This window comes from Odontomachus brunneus, unplaced genomic scaffold, assembly GCF_010583005.1.
Source record: "Odontomachus brunneus isolate Ranch 3 - 2012 unplaced genomic scaffold, Obru_v1 Obru_scaffold_279, whole genome shotgun sequence".
NCBI classification, from domain to species: domain Eukaryota; kingdom Metazoa; phylum Arthropoda; class Insecta; order Hymenoptera; family Formicidae; genus Odontomachus; species Odontomachus brunneus.
In genome coordinates this window covers 197,862-214,196 of record NW_022639729.1, presented here as the reverse complement: position 1 = coordinate 214,196, position 16,335 = coordinate 197,862, and the positions used below count along the sequence as shown (strand labels likewise).

At 41.2% G+C, this 16,335-nt stretch overlaps 1 protein-coding gene across 10 annotated transcripts in view; it reads right to left on the bottom strand.

Annotated features, from left to right (window-relative positions):
- Positions 1 to 15,278, bottom strand: part of LOC116853130 (echinoderm microtubule-associated protein-like 2) — a 64,242-nt gene extending 48,964 nt beyond the window's left edge. For 6 of the 10 annotated variants that reach the window (XM_032834007.1, XM_032834009.1, XM_032834010.1 and 3 more), the window contains exon 1: positions 14,715 to 15,278. In XM_032834007.1, coding sequence (XP_032689898.1) covers positions 14,715 to 14,808 — 94 coding nt within the window. In that variant the 5' untranslated portion in view covers positions 14,809 to 15,278. Of the gene's footprint in view, positions 1 to 11,192; positions 11,215 to 14,275; positions 14,583 to 14,611 lie in introns of those variants that run through there. The other 4 variants (XM_032834014.1, XM_032834015.1, XM_032834016.1 and 1 more) reach the window with 4 other exon arrangements.
- Between the last annotated feature and the right edge of the window lie 1,057 nt (positions 15,279 to 16,335).

Sequence of the window (16,335 nt, the reverse complement as noted above, 5' to 3'; positions counted from 1 at the left end):
CGTCTCCTTTTTCGCGATGTTTCAATTGTTGCGCGTGGTCTGCTAATTGATGCTAATCGCGATTGCGAAACGTAGCGTAGGTGGTAACGCGAGATGACGGTTTCGTGTATAAATATACGTCTCTCGTATAATTACAATATAATTTTTCATGCAAGTTAGGGCGCGGGCTGTGCCGCGCAGACGTGTTACGTCTGCGAGCGGCTGCTTAATTAATCCGAGGCGTCTTATGTAAGCGCGTGATTCGTGGTGTACAACTGCATTGAGTTGAATATTCCCAATTAGCCCGCTCGAGAATGACAGCGTGTAATTTCTCAGCGGGGAAACATAATTAAGAGTAGCGTGCAGGAAGTGTCGAATATCTCCCGCGCTGATTTAATTAAGGCTGACATAGACGTTCGCGAGATCTGTAAACAACGCGGGACGTGATGTGCGCGTCTTTCGCTTCTCTTTTTCAAATGAAATCAAACATCGGTACACGCCGGAAAAAGCAAGGACGCGCGTTATACACGCCCGCGACCGATCGATGCGTTGCAACCTTGACCTTGTCTCGCGGTCTAAACTCTTTATTTACGAGCAGCGCAAACTCAATTTGCGCCACGGTACTTTCTACGTCTTGATGCTTCATTTTTCCATTTGCAGACGAACGGAATGAAAATGCGCGGGAGAAAGACTTTAGTAGACTGCTCTGTCTTTTCAAAGATATCGATCGGACTCGCATTTGCATTCTATTGGAAGTTGCGATAAAGAATCTGAGAATATTTTCTATGTGTCTATTTGCAACGATCTGACGCGTATTCTTTTACTCTGGAGACAGATCAGTTATATCGCGAGATGAAACGCAGCTAACGAGTGAAAAGCAGCGGTTTGAACGGCGAAGAAGGAACCGTCCGAATCGATACGCGAGTGAAAGCACGCGGCCGTCGATTTTACAAAGTTTACTCCACGTCGTCGAATTACACGCGATATTACATAATTCTATCGCGTCTCGGCGCGGTAATCTCTTCGGCATACGTCACCTTACAGGCGGCAAAGTGTACGTATTATGTTATGCAAATTTCGGCGATATATCCGAGGCGCTAATGGCCGCGCGCGTAGTCAGCGCTAAATAAAACGACTAGAATCTCCGCGCGTTCCGCGTTTCCAGTTTCTAATCACGCGTTTCCTTTCTATGCGCGTCGCATCCGCAAGCAGTCACAAGAATCGTGATAGAGACCGTGACCCTAGATGACGATATATTCTACAAAAAAAAGAAAGGAATTAATTTTAATTTCTTTTGCATTCTATAATCGGACAACAACTACTTTTAATTTTTTGTCCGAGCACTTTTGGCACATTTTTCGTATAATTTTCGAACGCTCTAAAGAAGAAAATAACAGTGGAAAAATTTTAGTATGTAATAATTTCTTGAGAAAAAGGCACGGTTCGATTTTTATTTTTCAACTAGTATTGCAAGGTCGATGTACAAGTTTTGCAACACATGCGGGGCTAAAATCTCATCATCATTTACTACTTTGCATCCGAAGTGTAATTCGTACGTTTTACGAGTCAATAGGGTTAACTTATACATCTGTGTCTCACTAAAATAAGTCTACTAAAATAAATTCGCCACAAATATAGTATGACAAAAATAATGATTCCTATTAACGCATTCGCGCGACATATTGCAATTCAAACTGTAAGACAACACTGTTAACAATGGTTAAAATATAACGTTAAAAAAATACATTTCCAATAAGATACTACTTCTTTTTGAAACTTGCCCGTTAAACAAAAGCGAATTCACGCAAGGAACTTGTCAATAGATCACATTGACGGAGCAATAAAACCATTTCCGTAATACGAAATGGCTCTAACAGCGTGACCTCACCATGAAAATGTTGATTTTGACATAGCAGTGTTAGTATATTTTTGCAAAGATTTGTCAAGCATGAAAGTAATATTAATTTCGAAGGAAAATGATATAAAAATCCATTGTCGTCCATCTCTAAAACTGTTGCTAATTTTGCTTATTTTGCTAATTTTGTTTAATTTGAATAGCTAATTTTGCTATTCGAATTTAGCAGGCCAAAATAGTAAGAAAGAATTGGTAACTTTTATTGGTCAGCGCTATCGGAGTAACTTTTTATTTTACGAGTAGAGATCTCGAGAAATTTAGACTAACAAGAAAATCGAGTCAAAGATTAAATACCGTCACACTTACAAAGCTTTGAATTCTTATTCGTAATTTTGTTCCAATTTTTTTTCTCATTTTTTAATCCATCCTTTCTTTCTTTAGTTTCCTGATGATTTGGACGTTTCAAAATGAGCGTTAGAGTTTCATCGCCTGAAAGGAAAATCTTGTTTAACTTGACTGTTAAGATCTAGAAGTCAATTCTCTTGTAGAATTATAAGATGATCGCGCAAGTTGTGGTGATTTAATTTCGATCAACGATCACAACGCCGTTTCGCGGAAATTGCCCGGAAATCACATTAAACCATTCGTGTTTAGACCCGTTTCCAGTTAACAAGACATAGGCGAGTGTTATGCAAATTTCGGCGCTGTATCCTTCGCGTTAATAGCGCATTCGTGAGAGCATGTAACTGACACCAAGATAAATAAATAGGAAGAGACACGGGCTCGCGCGCATACGTATATATTCTCGTGTGTCTAAGCGCAGCCATTGCCACCGTGGGAAAGCAAGGAAATGCGGAATAGGCGATCTCTAATAGCAAATTAAACCGGTTATTGAGGTAAACGTTCGTTTGAAGCTGATGTGTATACATATGTGGAATGTTTGTAATTATAACGTTTGTAACTATTATTGAATAATCGTGCCATCAAATTTGTCTAATCAGCAATCAGTTTGCCGTCGTTACATGTTATTGGATCTCCTGTCGGCTTTATTAACATTTAAATATATTCCGTTGCAAATTCATGTCTCATTGGGAGACGAGAAAATGAATCCGTCGCGAGTTATGAAGAATGACGTCAATCGACAAGACTGTCAGTGAGATCCCTGTTAAACGTTAAAATCTCGTCCCGAATAAAATAAATTGCGAGGCGGTGCTAGTTGTGCAGAAAATGCCGTATATTCGTATTTGTAGCTCCGGCAAATTCGCATTTGCGAGACAGGTTCTCTCTTATCTGACATCAGCGAGTGTCACCAGCCAGCGAAGATAAGCGCTTCCGAGAACAATTACGCGAGATTGAATCAATATCAAACGTACTCGCGTCACGTGTGAATCGCGATTTTGCGATTTCTGACTCGCGGACAACTTCCGCGAAACAGTTGAAATCAATTAACTGTTACTGGGAGCTGTTTCTGAGGGGAGGTCGATGTATTGGCGAGACTTCGATCGATTTTCGTTAGCGCAGATAGTATGCAGACGACAAGAACCCGTTCAACCGTGATTAACTTTGATGTTTACGTAGACGGTCGTGTATCAACTTCCCTGACCGTCTGGAAGCGCTCGATCATTACATTCAGCCTGGAGCACTAATTCCGAACTTTAATCCGCGGATCACACCCTTCGGAGGCTTATCCTCTCTGCGCCCGTTGGTATACATATTAATACGCCGTACTTGGTAATATATACCAATCAGACGTAATCTCGGTTATTCCGCGCACGAAATCATGGCTATCGAGCGCGCATAATATGCCAACATTTAACCTTCCATTACGTAATTAATGCGCGTTCGCGCGCGTGCTACGGGGAAAACTGCTGAAGCTCTCGATAATCCGCTATAAACTCTTACTTTTTTCCCTTTCGTGACACCTCAGTTATCAGCTATGGTTATCGATCCAATCCAGCTTTGCGAGCGAGTCTTTTTCGAGTTCACTTTTGCGTTGGTGAGATTGTTGGCAAAATCGCAGGAACGCTCTTTTGAGATTTTGAACAACTCGACTCGGAATTCTCGAGAAACTTTCGAGAGCAGATTACTTTGCCTTATTATGTGAATCGATTTAAAGAAACATTCGTATCGTGTACTTCTGACCACAGACCTGTTGTTCTTCCTGAACTGGTGTATACTGGTGCAATGAATTAAAGTGAAACAAGATATACTTGTTTCACTCTAACTTACCAATGTTACCTAAGGGTACTACCAATGTACTACTTAAGGGAACTGGAGGGTTAGATTGCCTGAAAATCGTACTTGTTTTTCACAATTATGACAAACTGAATGAATATGCGAAAGTGTTATTTTGACGTGTATTTATACAACATACAAGAGAAGAAAAATATAATTTTGATCAAATACTCAATATAAGTGTATGATACATGCAGTTAAAATATATTTTGTTTTTTTTTTCAAGGTCGTCAATATGTAGTAATATCTTGACTCTCGGTGGTTCAATTAAGTTGAATTTTAGGTAGAAAATTTCCATAAGCTTGTCGTTATTGTGTGAACCACTATAATAGAAATTGAAAAAAAGTTAACAAAATTGCAAATATCTTAATGGAATATTATTAATAATATTATTAAATTTTCAGTTCCTTTATATTAAAAAAATTAATATTTCAAAATTAAATATTTTCATGAGTTTGTTAGTAGTTCACACGATAACGACAAGCTTACAGAAAGTTTCTACCTAAAATTCAATTTAATTGAAGCACTGAGAGTCAAGATATTACTGCAAAATGACGACCTTGAAAAGAAAAACAAAATATATTTTAACTACATGTATCATACATTTATATTGAATATTTGATCATCAAAATTATATTTTTCTCCTCCTTATATGTTGTATAAATACACGTCAAAATAACACTTTCGCATATTCATTCAGTTTGTGGTAAAAAATTGTGAAAGAACAAGCACGATTCTCAGACAATCTGACCTTGCAGTCCTCTTAAGGGGGTATTCTAGTATGACGGGTCCAAAAAATCGATTTCCTTTTTTCATATCTTTATAGTTTGGAGTCTTGTAAATATGTCCCTAAAATATTAAGATGATATTCGTTAAATTGACCGAGCTATAAAGGTTTAAATGACGCAGCCTACGACGCGCTGACCGAGATGAATAACGAAGTGTTAAATGTCATCCAACCTATTTACAAAGATTTAACTACCAATGATTTATTACAGCGATGCCTGAGATCATTTACTTAGAATAATAACGAAAGTTTAAATTCATTAATTTTGATAATTGCACCAAAATATCTGTATTGTGGAAAGAAAATTGCATCATTGAAATGATGTTCACAACGTATGTTGTCTTAATGAAAAAAATAAATGAAAGAATAGAACTGGAGAGTTTTCTTGACGCGTATTCGAACGCTAAGCACGCTCTTTTTATTTGAATTTCCAGTTTTCTCACATAAACGTTTCGTATAAAGCTGTTTTATCTTGAGAATCAAGAAGGTGTACTTAGCGTTCGAACACGCGTCGAGAGTACGACCCCTGGTCGATAGCAAGTCGTGGGGGTCTCTGTTAGTTGTCTACGTGTCAATCTCGCGCATGCAAAACGCATACTTCACATCGCGTTGCAGTTGACTGACCTCCCCGATGTTCGCCGTGCGCGCACGATGACGGCGATAAGATAGGTGTCTGCAAATACCGAGAAGTTTTGTAGAATTATTATCCCATAACTATGTATCCTCCCGTAATTCACGCGTTATATTAAAATTAGAAATATTCCTGAAGTATTTTCCGCAGCACTGGAACTGATAATAATATCGTGAGAGAAGAATCAAAGTTAAAGCGAAAAATTGGAAAATAATTCGAGATTGTATTAGTTAGTAGTAATAATTTGAGATAAAGGCACTCGGATGGCTGACGTGGAAGGTTGATTCATCGTACATGTTGCAAGTCCGGAAAAGCATTTGGCGCGTGTGTTCGACACACTGTCAGACATTATCGTTCTCTCACACTTTGAATATCCGTTCAAACAATCGCGACTGGCTCTCTTTTAAGCACACGGAGAAAAATAATTTTGTTCTTTTAGCAAAATCGTCATTGCTATTGCATATTCGTAGTGACATCAAAGAAATTTAGTTGACGTAACTAATTTTACAAATTATTTGTTATCAGAGCAGAAGGAGTTTCGGAATAGCAGAAATTGTTCAGTGTATTTGTCGTAAGAATCACGTTAATTTGCTATTGATGCAAAATAATGTATCCTTAGCAAATTTATTTGCTATCGGAGCAAAACTGCAACTGCTTATAAATCCATCATGGTTCCTATAGCAAAAATAATTTGTAGATTCAGTAATTATATCCAGCAAATAGTGATTAGTACTCTTAGCAAATCTTTTTGCTGTCTATATAATAACGAAAAGATTTTGCTAGACCAGCAGAAAATTTGCTGGGCCAGCAAATTATATCTCTTTGTGTAGTAGTCTTCTGCTAAAATCATCTCGAAGTCTGCGTATTAAGGTTTCACAATTTTAGTTTTATGGAAAGCGCTCTCTGTCGACACGACTAGAAGCGATCGATTCGTTGCCCCTTCCATTTTCCTGAATAAAAAATATAGTATTTTCCTGTAACATAGTAATGCGTCTTATTAATATTATATATCATTAATATGACATATGATATATATATATTAATATGAATTTTTATCGCACAGTTAGACATTTTTTGCGCAGTCACGTCACTATCTCATTTCCATCGTTTCGCACGATATTATATTGTGACGATCACGTTATCTTAGAACATGAGTAAGCGTATTATATACAGGGTGTCTTAGACTCTTCTCCGCAATTTTTGTGCGAACGTAGAACGGATTGAGATGAACATAAAAGTCTCATTTTTGCGATATTCGTAATAAATTTCGAGATATTAATTAAAGAAGATTAGTGAATGATCACGCACGATATGGTAAATGAGTGTAGTGGCGCTGTCTGTTGTATATTGTTGTATATTTACACATTAGGTTAAACAAAAAAGTCCTCTACCATTTTGCAAATGACTACATAGATTGTTAAATATTAATTAAAGAAAATTTGTGCATTATCACGCACAATCATGTAACAATTTTCTTTCTAATAATTTAAAATCTACGTGGTTATTTGCAAAATGATAAAAGGCTTTTTTGTTCAATTTGACCAATTCAATTCGCCTCAATCCATTCTACGTTCCTACAAAAAATTGCGGAAGAGAATCTGGGACACTCTGTATAAGATGAATATTTGCGGTATGATTCGAAGAGCAAACATTGAAATAACGTATCATACGCGGAATCTCGATGGATACTCTGCTTCTGTCCGGGGCTTAAAGGTGAACGCTGTTGTGTATCGCAGCGAGAATATATCGCGGCGCGAGAAAATAAAGACACAAAAGCGCTCATTAGTAGTCAGGGTCGAACGTTAAATTATAGCCGCGTTAGGTTATATTTAGGCACGCGGTTGGAGGTCGAGAGAGCTTTGCCAAAAATTCCCGCTCTTCTCCCGGCACTCTCTGCACATCCTACTCGTCTTCTCTCAAAGTTATCTCGAAACCCGCTGAGACGCGCATCAAAGACCAAGAATAAGTATCGTGTGAAGATCTCACGATCTTGCAATTTTAATTTCGTGGAAAGAGCGCTCTCCATCGACGCAGCGGAGACAAGAAGCAATCGATTCATTGTCTCTCCCATTTTCCCGAGTTAAAAATATGATATTTTATTAATACAATAATGTGTCTTTTATTAATATCATATCTTATTAATACGATATTGTCGTGCACAAATCGCTGAGACGAGTCACATTCTTGCCCGTTCAACGTTTCGGCTATCCTCAAGGCCGTCGCGCCTAAAAACGGCGATAATTAAGCGCCGCAGACTTTTGACAGAGCCCACGCTCGGCGGCCTTGACACTTATCGTAAGCAGATAATGAGCTTCGACACGAGAATACGCCTTCTTGTTTGAAATTCCCCTTACGTACGATAAGGAAGCACGATAGGACCCCGCGGCTTCCTCGCGTAACGTATCGCTGCTATCGCTGATCGCGATCCCGTGGGAACCCGCGCACCCTACGCTCCCGTGAAATAAATTCGTACTCGGCTCTCGAAGCCCGCAACGACCGACGAGGAGAAGCTAAATCCTTATCGCGGACGTGAGCGCGCGTTCACGGCTGTTACACGTATTTTTCTTCTTTGTTATACATTTGTTTCCCTTTCTTTTCTTATGTATACACCTCCATAGAGTTCAATATTTTTTACACGCCGTTCGTGTATGAAGCAGAATGCGAAGATCGCAATCAGGATTTTGGAATGTGCGGCGAATCTGTACTTGATCTGTAATTTCATCAGTAATTGAGTTTTCTCTCGCGCACATAGAAAAATATCATTCTGTTGCGAAGAAAAGCGATCGCTCAATTTTGCTTTCCTTCTATTAAGTAATTATTATTTCCAACAAAGGATATTTTCTCAGTGATAGTTTGAAAACATTGTCACAAATTTAAGAAAAATTTATTTTATCAAGTATCGAAAAGAAGAATTTATTTTCCTTACAGGAGTATTATGAAAGTTTATCGAAGAAAAAGTTGGTTTTATATAGTAAGCAAACCCAATTTTTTTGTTTTAAATTAATATTGCAATGTTAAACTTGCTAGGATTCAGAATTTGAATTAATTTAATGTTTATGATGAGCTTATGATATGTGGATATGTGAGATATGTGGATATATAAATCTATGAAATACTTGAAGCAAGTAATTTACTCGACTGCAGTATATCTTTTTTTGTGTATATTAATACATTTCGCTCCATGCAAAGATTAATGAATATATCTTGCTGCACACAGCCATACTTTTATCTTCTTCAATTTACTTTCTAATGGCGTGATATACGTGTAACTTTCTAAACACAATCGATTTATATCGGTGTACGCATGAAATACGCCGGTGCATGGTAATCTGTTTTTCCGTTTGGCTCTCATTTTCTCGCTTGCAGTCTTCATTACACTCACTGATGTATTATTTCGTTATTAGTAACGATCGATGGACCAGGCGATAACGTCTCTATCGTATCGGAGGCGATCTTTCATCTGCGCGTTTGCTTAAAGCGTAAATTAATTCCCCACTTCCGAGCGTAACCGCTATTTAAGCGCCATTGTGTAAGGCTAGAAAGCCGGAAAATTACACGGTGTTCCTTGCTGTAACATCCTAAAGCGCAAGAACAAATTTACCCAAATAGCGCGCCACTATACCCAAAGTCACATTGTCACACATACACACACACACACACACACACACACACACCCCGATTCTTCTTCCCGCACGGGATCGTCAAATTTCCAGGTGGGATACACCGACGCAGGTAGCAGGAGCTCTCTAAGGTGTATTCTCCATTGAAATGATGCTATACTTATAACTGCACGGAAAAAAAATAATATATAACTGCACGAATATGAACGATCCAAAAATTCTGATTGAAGTAACCCAAATTCTATTTAAGTTAACAAGATTTTTGGTAGACTAACCAAACATGTCTGGTTAAATAACCAGAAACAGAAGTTTACAGAATTCGGGTTACTTCAGTCGGAATTTCTGGATCGTTCATATTCGACCAGATATTTGGTTAATTCAACCAAATCTTTTTTTTCCGTGTGATGCTTTAATTAAAAGTATAGCACTGTAATTAGATGATCTCACTGAAATAATCAGTTGACAGTAGCGACTAGTCCTGATTAATAATATAGTTTACAAACACTGACAGTCATTGCACGCAAATCGCACGGAAACCGACGATTCCATTGTAAGAAACGCAGTTGGATTCAAGCAGCGTATAACGAATTTGTAGTAAAAACAGATTTTTCGTGAGATTTTTATTCCTGGTGAAGATCAGTGAATTGTAAAATAAAGCAGTAAGGTGGGAATGTTTCCACTGAAAGTCAATGAATATTCACTAGTTATCAGTGAAGTACTCCTTCTACTGGTTGCATCAGAAACATTTTTACTGATTCGCTTTAACAGAGTGTTAGGTGACGAGCCAGGTCTTTTTACACACCTTCCTTGTGTGTTTAGTCTTTAAGGCGCCCGCGATGAGTCCGGGCAAACCGACACACCGGTGGCCATTGTCGCGTACGTGTGATTTCCAGGTGGAATACACCGACGCAGATAGCGGGAGCCATTTTCTAAGGTACAATCAATATATTCTTCATTGAAATGATGCTATACTTATAACTTTATTTTTGTTTTAATTATAAGTATTACACTGCAATTAGATAATCTCACTGAAATGGTCGACGTCATTATCGTCATGGTATCACGTATCCTTCGTAACTCGTATGATTCTTGACGCCGCCATCCAGCGCCGGGTGATTACCCAATCAATTATTTATTTATATTCACGTTCTCTGTCTCCCGCGTGTTCATTACGATATTTTACGTTCGCGTTGGCGAAAGCGCACCGGCCGCAAGAAAAGAGAATTCTCACGCGAAATGTGAGGTCCTCGGATTGTTGTTAACACTTGGATGTTGATTCTGGCGCCCATAAACCGACCTGGACCCGTGAGCGTAGGTAAACATTGCGATACTCGTCGTTTTGTACTCGACTGTTATTGTACACGACTTGCCGCGCGGCGTTAACGACGTTTATCTACACGGAGGGAATTCCTGGCGGGAACAATGCGTCCTGCTGGTGATCGGAATTACCGTATTTGCGACTGGTACATATTGCGACTGGTTCATATCAAAGTCAAAATAGGTTAGTTGAACTTTTACTCAGTTATCCCCTTCACAGTCTAGATGGTATAAAAGTTCCCATAGCCTTCAAGTTCCTTGAAAGCCTTTGGAACGTTACAAGTACATTCGAACCGGAAGAGGCTAATGCGGTTCTGTTCGATATACGAACGCTGATATCTTCCGAAAAAAATTTTCGCCGTGTAATCTTACTTAGCCCGTAGCAGTCGCTCTTCCCTCCCTCTCGCCTAAACGGTTCTCTCGAGCCCTTGAATTACCATAAGAGACAAGCGCGCCATTGTGTTATCGAGCTCGTGTTTACGGGATCCAGTGGGACACCATTCCGCGCGTTACCTACAGATATCCATAGTGGAAGAATACGTGGCGGATTTCAAGATTCCAGAAGAACCCACTATACAATCCACTGTTGCGAGACGCGAACGGAGAGCGCTTGTTCCTGCGATATCTCGTACTATCGCGCGGAATAAGTTTATATATAACGCGCTATTATTAACGCGCCGAGGCGCGTTTCTCTCAAAACGTGTCGCAAGCGGAAGATTGTTCAAAGCGGCACGGGGAACAAATCTGTCGTAACGCGCTCATAATTACCGCCAGCATGAGTTGGCTACACATTTCTCGTCTCCTCTCTGTCGAGGGTCCCGCATGTTTTTCTTCCGACCTCTCGGGCGACACAAACAGCTCCGTGTTGTCCCGTCGCGTTACTCGCACGTTCGAGTGTTTGAATTTGCGCGAGCGATACGTATGCGCGAGGATGTTTACCCGGCTTGTCGAATAAGCGGCCAATTTCTGATCAGCGCGTTTCACGCGCTGCGTTATCTCGCGAGGGCGCGAGTAATCGGCGCGTGCAAACGCGACGACGCGTCGTCGAGCCATCGGAAATATGGAGCTCCCGTTGGAAAACGGTGGGAACTGGAGTGCGCGTTCTCGAACGTGACGTTTTTCTTTTCATCTCTCTTTCTCTCTGTTTTTTTCCCTTGCCCGTTCGGCACCGTTACGTTCCGCTTTTGCGTCGTCCTCGTCGTCACCATCGGCCCGCACATATCCGCGCTATATGGGAGCCTCACTCTCTCTGTACGCGTGGCGACTTAGACAATGGCGAGAGAAATTACGCTGGTGAATGTCGTGAGAAAGCCGGTGCGCGCACCGTTGCTCGGCTCATTGTCAGAACGCTCGTGTAATTGGCGGCACGGTGTGCTCGAGATCTTCGGCCGTTTCATCCCGAATATATCCCGCGAGCCCGACCAACCAACCAACCAACCGACCGACCGACCGACCGACCAACCAACCGCACTCTCTCAAGTCAGAGTCGAGCGGAAGTCGCGTGCGATTTCACCTACAACACCCGTTATGTCGCGTGAACCTTGCGGAATCGTCAAGAGGTGCCAAACAATGCCGTGTTATCGCTGGACTCGCCGTTTTTGCGACCCAGAGTAATTTCGTCGTGGAACTGGGAACTCATACGATAATTAGAAACAGAAGGGTGAAAAAGGCTGATGCACTTACGACTTAACTCTTTCGCTACCAACGGGATATACGTGTCTTCTTCATTATTAATAATAATCTTATTCAATTGAGTAAACAGCTTTCTTGGCATTCAGAACACGTCAGCTATCACTTTATTTGTTATCACGTTGAGATAAATATGCCCTCCCAAAAATCCTAGTGGGAATCCCCAAACAGTATAGATCTCCACAAAATACCCTGAAGACATTCTGAGAACGTCGCCAGAACATCCCCTGCAGATCTTGTGCTGTCTAAATCCCCGACTTAATCCCTTTGGCGCCAAGCGTAAAACTTGTAATTTGCTTTTATTTATATTATAATTATTTCATATATATTAATGCACACATATCAATGTATGCATATTAACGTATTTAATGAGGTGAAAGTAATAAAAATTGTACCTTTAAAAGACAAAATTAACAACATAAGGGTTAAGAGGATGCTGGAGTCGAGATTTTTACCGAATAATGACTTTTTCACGTTGTGTTGTCTGCATAGAATTACAAGTACTCTTACACAAGTACTCTTACACAATAAAAACACGCGCGAGAATGAATTGGAGCATTGCTCGATACATGACAAAAACAATGATATAAGATGTTAAAGTTGACACTTCGAGCATAAATTAACCTACCACTCACTATCAGTTCAAGTAAATATTGGCTTGATACAAAATATTTGTAACTTTTGATATACTCTGAATGCGAATTTGCTCCGTTCAGAAAAATTTCAAAAAACGTTGCTGATACCTTTTCATTTGAATTTAGAACTCAAAAATATCGGAACAATTTGCGGAAAAATGTATATGCGTGCTTAGATTTTCTGTTGAATATATACGTGATAAAGTAAAACAACACACATTTACGTTAGATTTATATGTCAAGAAATACGAAGAGAACAGTGTGATTGTATTAGTGACAATCGTCTCTACGTTATCGACATTTTTAGAGCTTATAATCGACTCCAGCAACCCGTTAAGAGAAGACAAACTTCATTATCGCTCTTGTCATCGCGGTCGTTTTGTCAAGTCATTATTTCATCTCGATTGATCGGACAATCGTATGTTATTGAGCGGAATTTCAGTGAGAGGTACGGTGAGAGAAAGCGGAACGTTCCTTCCGTTATCAGCCGTGATAGTCGCCTGGACTAGTCCGTGAGGAGAATGCGAATTCAGGAGGAGATATTTGTTTTGCGCACTTTTATACGTCGTCTGTCGGAATATTAGCGGAATAATCATTCAAGGGAGACTGCATTGTGTCTTGTTTCGCGGCAAAGCGCCTCGAAACGCTCGCCTGAGCAGCTAAGTTTTCTCCTCGATCTTATCGAATTATCGCGTCGACAGTTCGTTACGAGCATGAAGCTTCGTCTCGCGCGCGATTCCGTTAAACGGTTTCACGTGAAAGAATGGAACAAACAAACAAACAAAAAACACAGATCAAGTTGCGCGAGAGAGAAATACGTGATAATCCTATATATAAATACTACATCGTGCTCGCGCGCGCGCGCGGTTTATGAGTACCTTGCACGCGCGAGTTCGTGCTTGATTCGTTCGCGGAGCGTTCGTTCGCGCGCGCAACAGAAGAAATACATTAATCCAAGTCAATATATTAATCGAAGCACTTGATATTATTTACAAAGGCTTTCTATCTGCCCCGGCGAGATATTATATCTGACACCGTCGATATGTATAAATACATATCTCGCGGTACATCTTTAAATCTAATTGTGTTCAAAGCGAGCTGCATTACGGGCGATTGATACGTGCGAATTTTGCAAATAATTGCGGTACTTTTTATCGCAATCTACTACTCGGATTTTTCTAGGATCAAAAGCACTGGCTTGACTGCAATGCTAAGATCTTCAATTATCTATATACGCGATAGCATATACACACATATACGCACAACGTACTAATCTCAACGTCGATTCCGATTAATCGCTTACTTAGAAGACACTTTGTCTTTAAATAACTATGACTAAATGTGTGTAGATTCTCTATTGCCTTCGGCGTCAGAATGACATTACCAAGATTGATCGTCGATTAATCGTTGAATATAACGTGACAAATCGCGGAATCAGTTTTCCGAAACAATTTTTTTAGTTGACACACACACACTCCCACATTGAAAGAAACACTTCTTTCGAAATTTATGTTCTGCTCGACTTACGTTCTGTCGATTAACAACTCGACGAAATATTGAATAAAAATTAGCGTGTTGCAGCTAATGATGGTTATCAGATCGCGCGTGTTCCAAATCTTCCGCGAGAGGTGATCGATCTCGAGTTTATCGAAAAATTCGTCAGTGGGCGACACGATTCATGTTTGTAGCACATAGTTCAATCATTCACGAGTTTGCCATTAAATCGAATGCTTCCCAACTCCAGTTATTCTGTCGCTCCCGATAACGCGTCGAAGACGAGTTTCTTCCACGACTCCTTTCAACGCGTCGCGAAAACGCACGTCGCGAAATTTTACGCGCGCGCTACCGATACGCGGACCGTACCTGGACTCCAATTCACGGCGACAACTCGCGCGAGGCAGAAGAGAGCTGCAGAAGCAAGAGAAGCAGGAGGAGGAGGAGGAGGAAGATGAGGGAACCTCCTCACCTCCCCGGGGAACAGCGGCGACGGCGACGACGGCGCTCTGCTCTTCTGGCCCGGCAGCAGCCCGCGCGAGGATGTTTCCGCGAGGTATTTGCATACAATCCCGACGACGGGGGCCGACGACGGTTCAGGAATCCGCGGAAAGCGGCCGACCGGTTAGCTCTTCCCCACCTTCCTTCCCTCCTCTATTCGTCAGGCGCGTCGCGCGTTCCTCAGCTCGGCTCGAGGAGGCTGAGGGCGAAGGCCTCGCTTCGGGGGTTCTTCTTCTTCTTCCTTCTCCTCCTCCTCCTCTTCCTCCTCCTCTGTTCGGTTTCCCTGTGCGCCGGAAGTCACGAAAATCTCCAAGAGGTGCCACCGACTACTCTGCCTCGTAGCACAGAGAAGGAGAGAGTGCGGAAGATCGACGGGTTCGTCCCCAGGAACATGCACGCGTGCGTTCGCTCGTTTACTCGCGCGCGAGAGCTCGCCGGATGAGGGATATAACGCGGAGAACGGAAACTCGTCGTCGGCAACGCTGGGCGAAAGGTGCCGCGCGGTCGAGAACCCAGGTAACACTGCTGAGGCCAACAGGTGAGCCGTGCCAGCGGTTTACGGCCAGTGGCGTACCACGCTGGTATCCTGCCGAGGGCAACAGGTGTGACGTCGCGCGGCGCGACGTCAGGACCGTAGCCTGGCGAGGTATCGTTTCGCTCGTAGGCACCGTTCGCGCTCGGCCGCCACTCACGATCTCGAACTCGATAAGATCGAGAAAGGATGTCGTTCGCGGAGGCTGAGCCTTCTGTAGCCCTGAGAGAGGCGGTGGGATGCACGTCCGAAGGCTCTCGTTTCTGCGGGATAAGCGTATACACTTGGGAGAAATCGAATTGACATGGACGACACGTTCTGCAAATGACTATGATCCAGGTGAAACGGCAGTGTTTAGAAAGGAAGAGAGAGAGAGAGAGAGAGAGATGATGCACCTTGAAGTCCTGGATGAGATCAATGATATCCGGAAGTTTGCGTTAGAAAACCTCCGATGACAGATGACAGATTTTCACGAGTCTCCTCGATGAATGTTGCCTGCGCGAACGATTCGGGGACCTTGGCTCATTTACAACTTAAATAAATTAAAAAATGAATTAATAAATTAACGCACATTCGAGATTTTAAAAGAACCGAATTTATTAATTTTGAATTATTGAGGTTTAGGGTTAGTGTTTGATAGTGGAAGGTTTGATTCACCGCGTACTTTGAAAGACTGGAAAACCATTCGTTGCATGCGTTTTAACACTATTAGCCTTTCAAACCTCTTTTTTAATTCAAACATTATTAGCCTTCCATTCTAATTTATTTGCACGAACATCATTTGCTCTTATAGGCTTTATCTCTTTTAATTGAGTTATATATCTTCAGAACTTTAGATATATGTTTAGTTCGTTCATTTAACACACAAGAAGGAGAGAATAAACGCGTGATTCACTCACGACTGTGGTTTGTGCAATTGTGAACAAATAAGTGAATTCGCGCGAATATGAAAGGGGGAACGGTGAAATGAGATGCAGGTGTTGAGTAAAAAAATGGGCACTTGATGATCGCGCACAATAAAGCGTCACAATGAAAATTGGAGTCTCTTGGATCGTCCCTG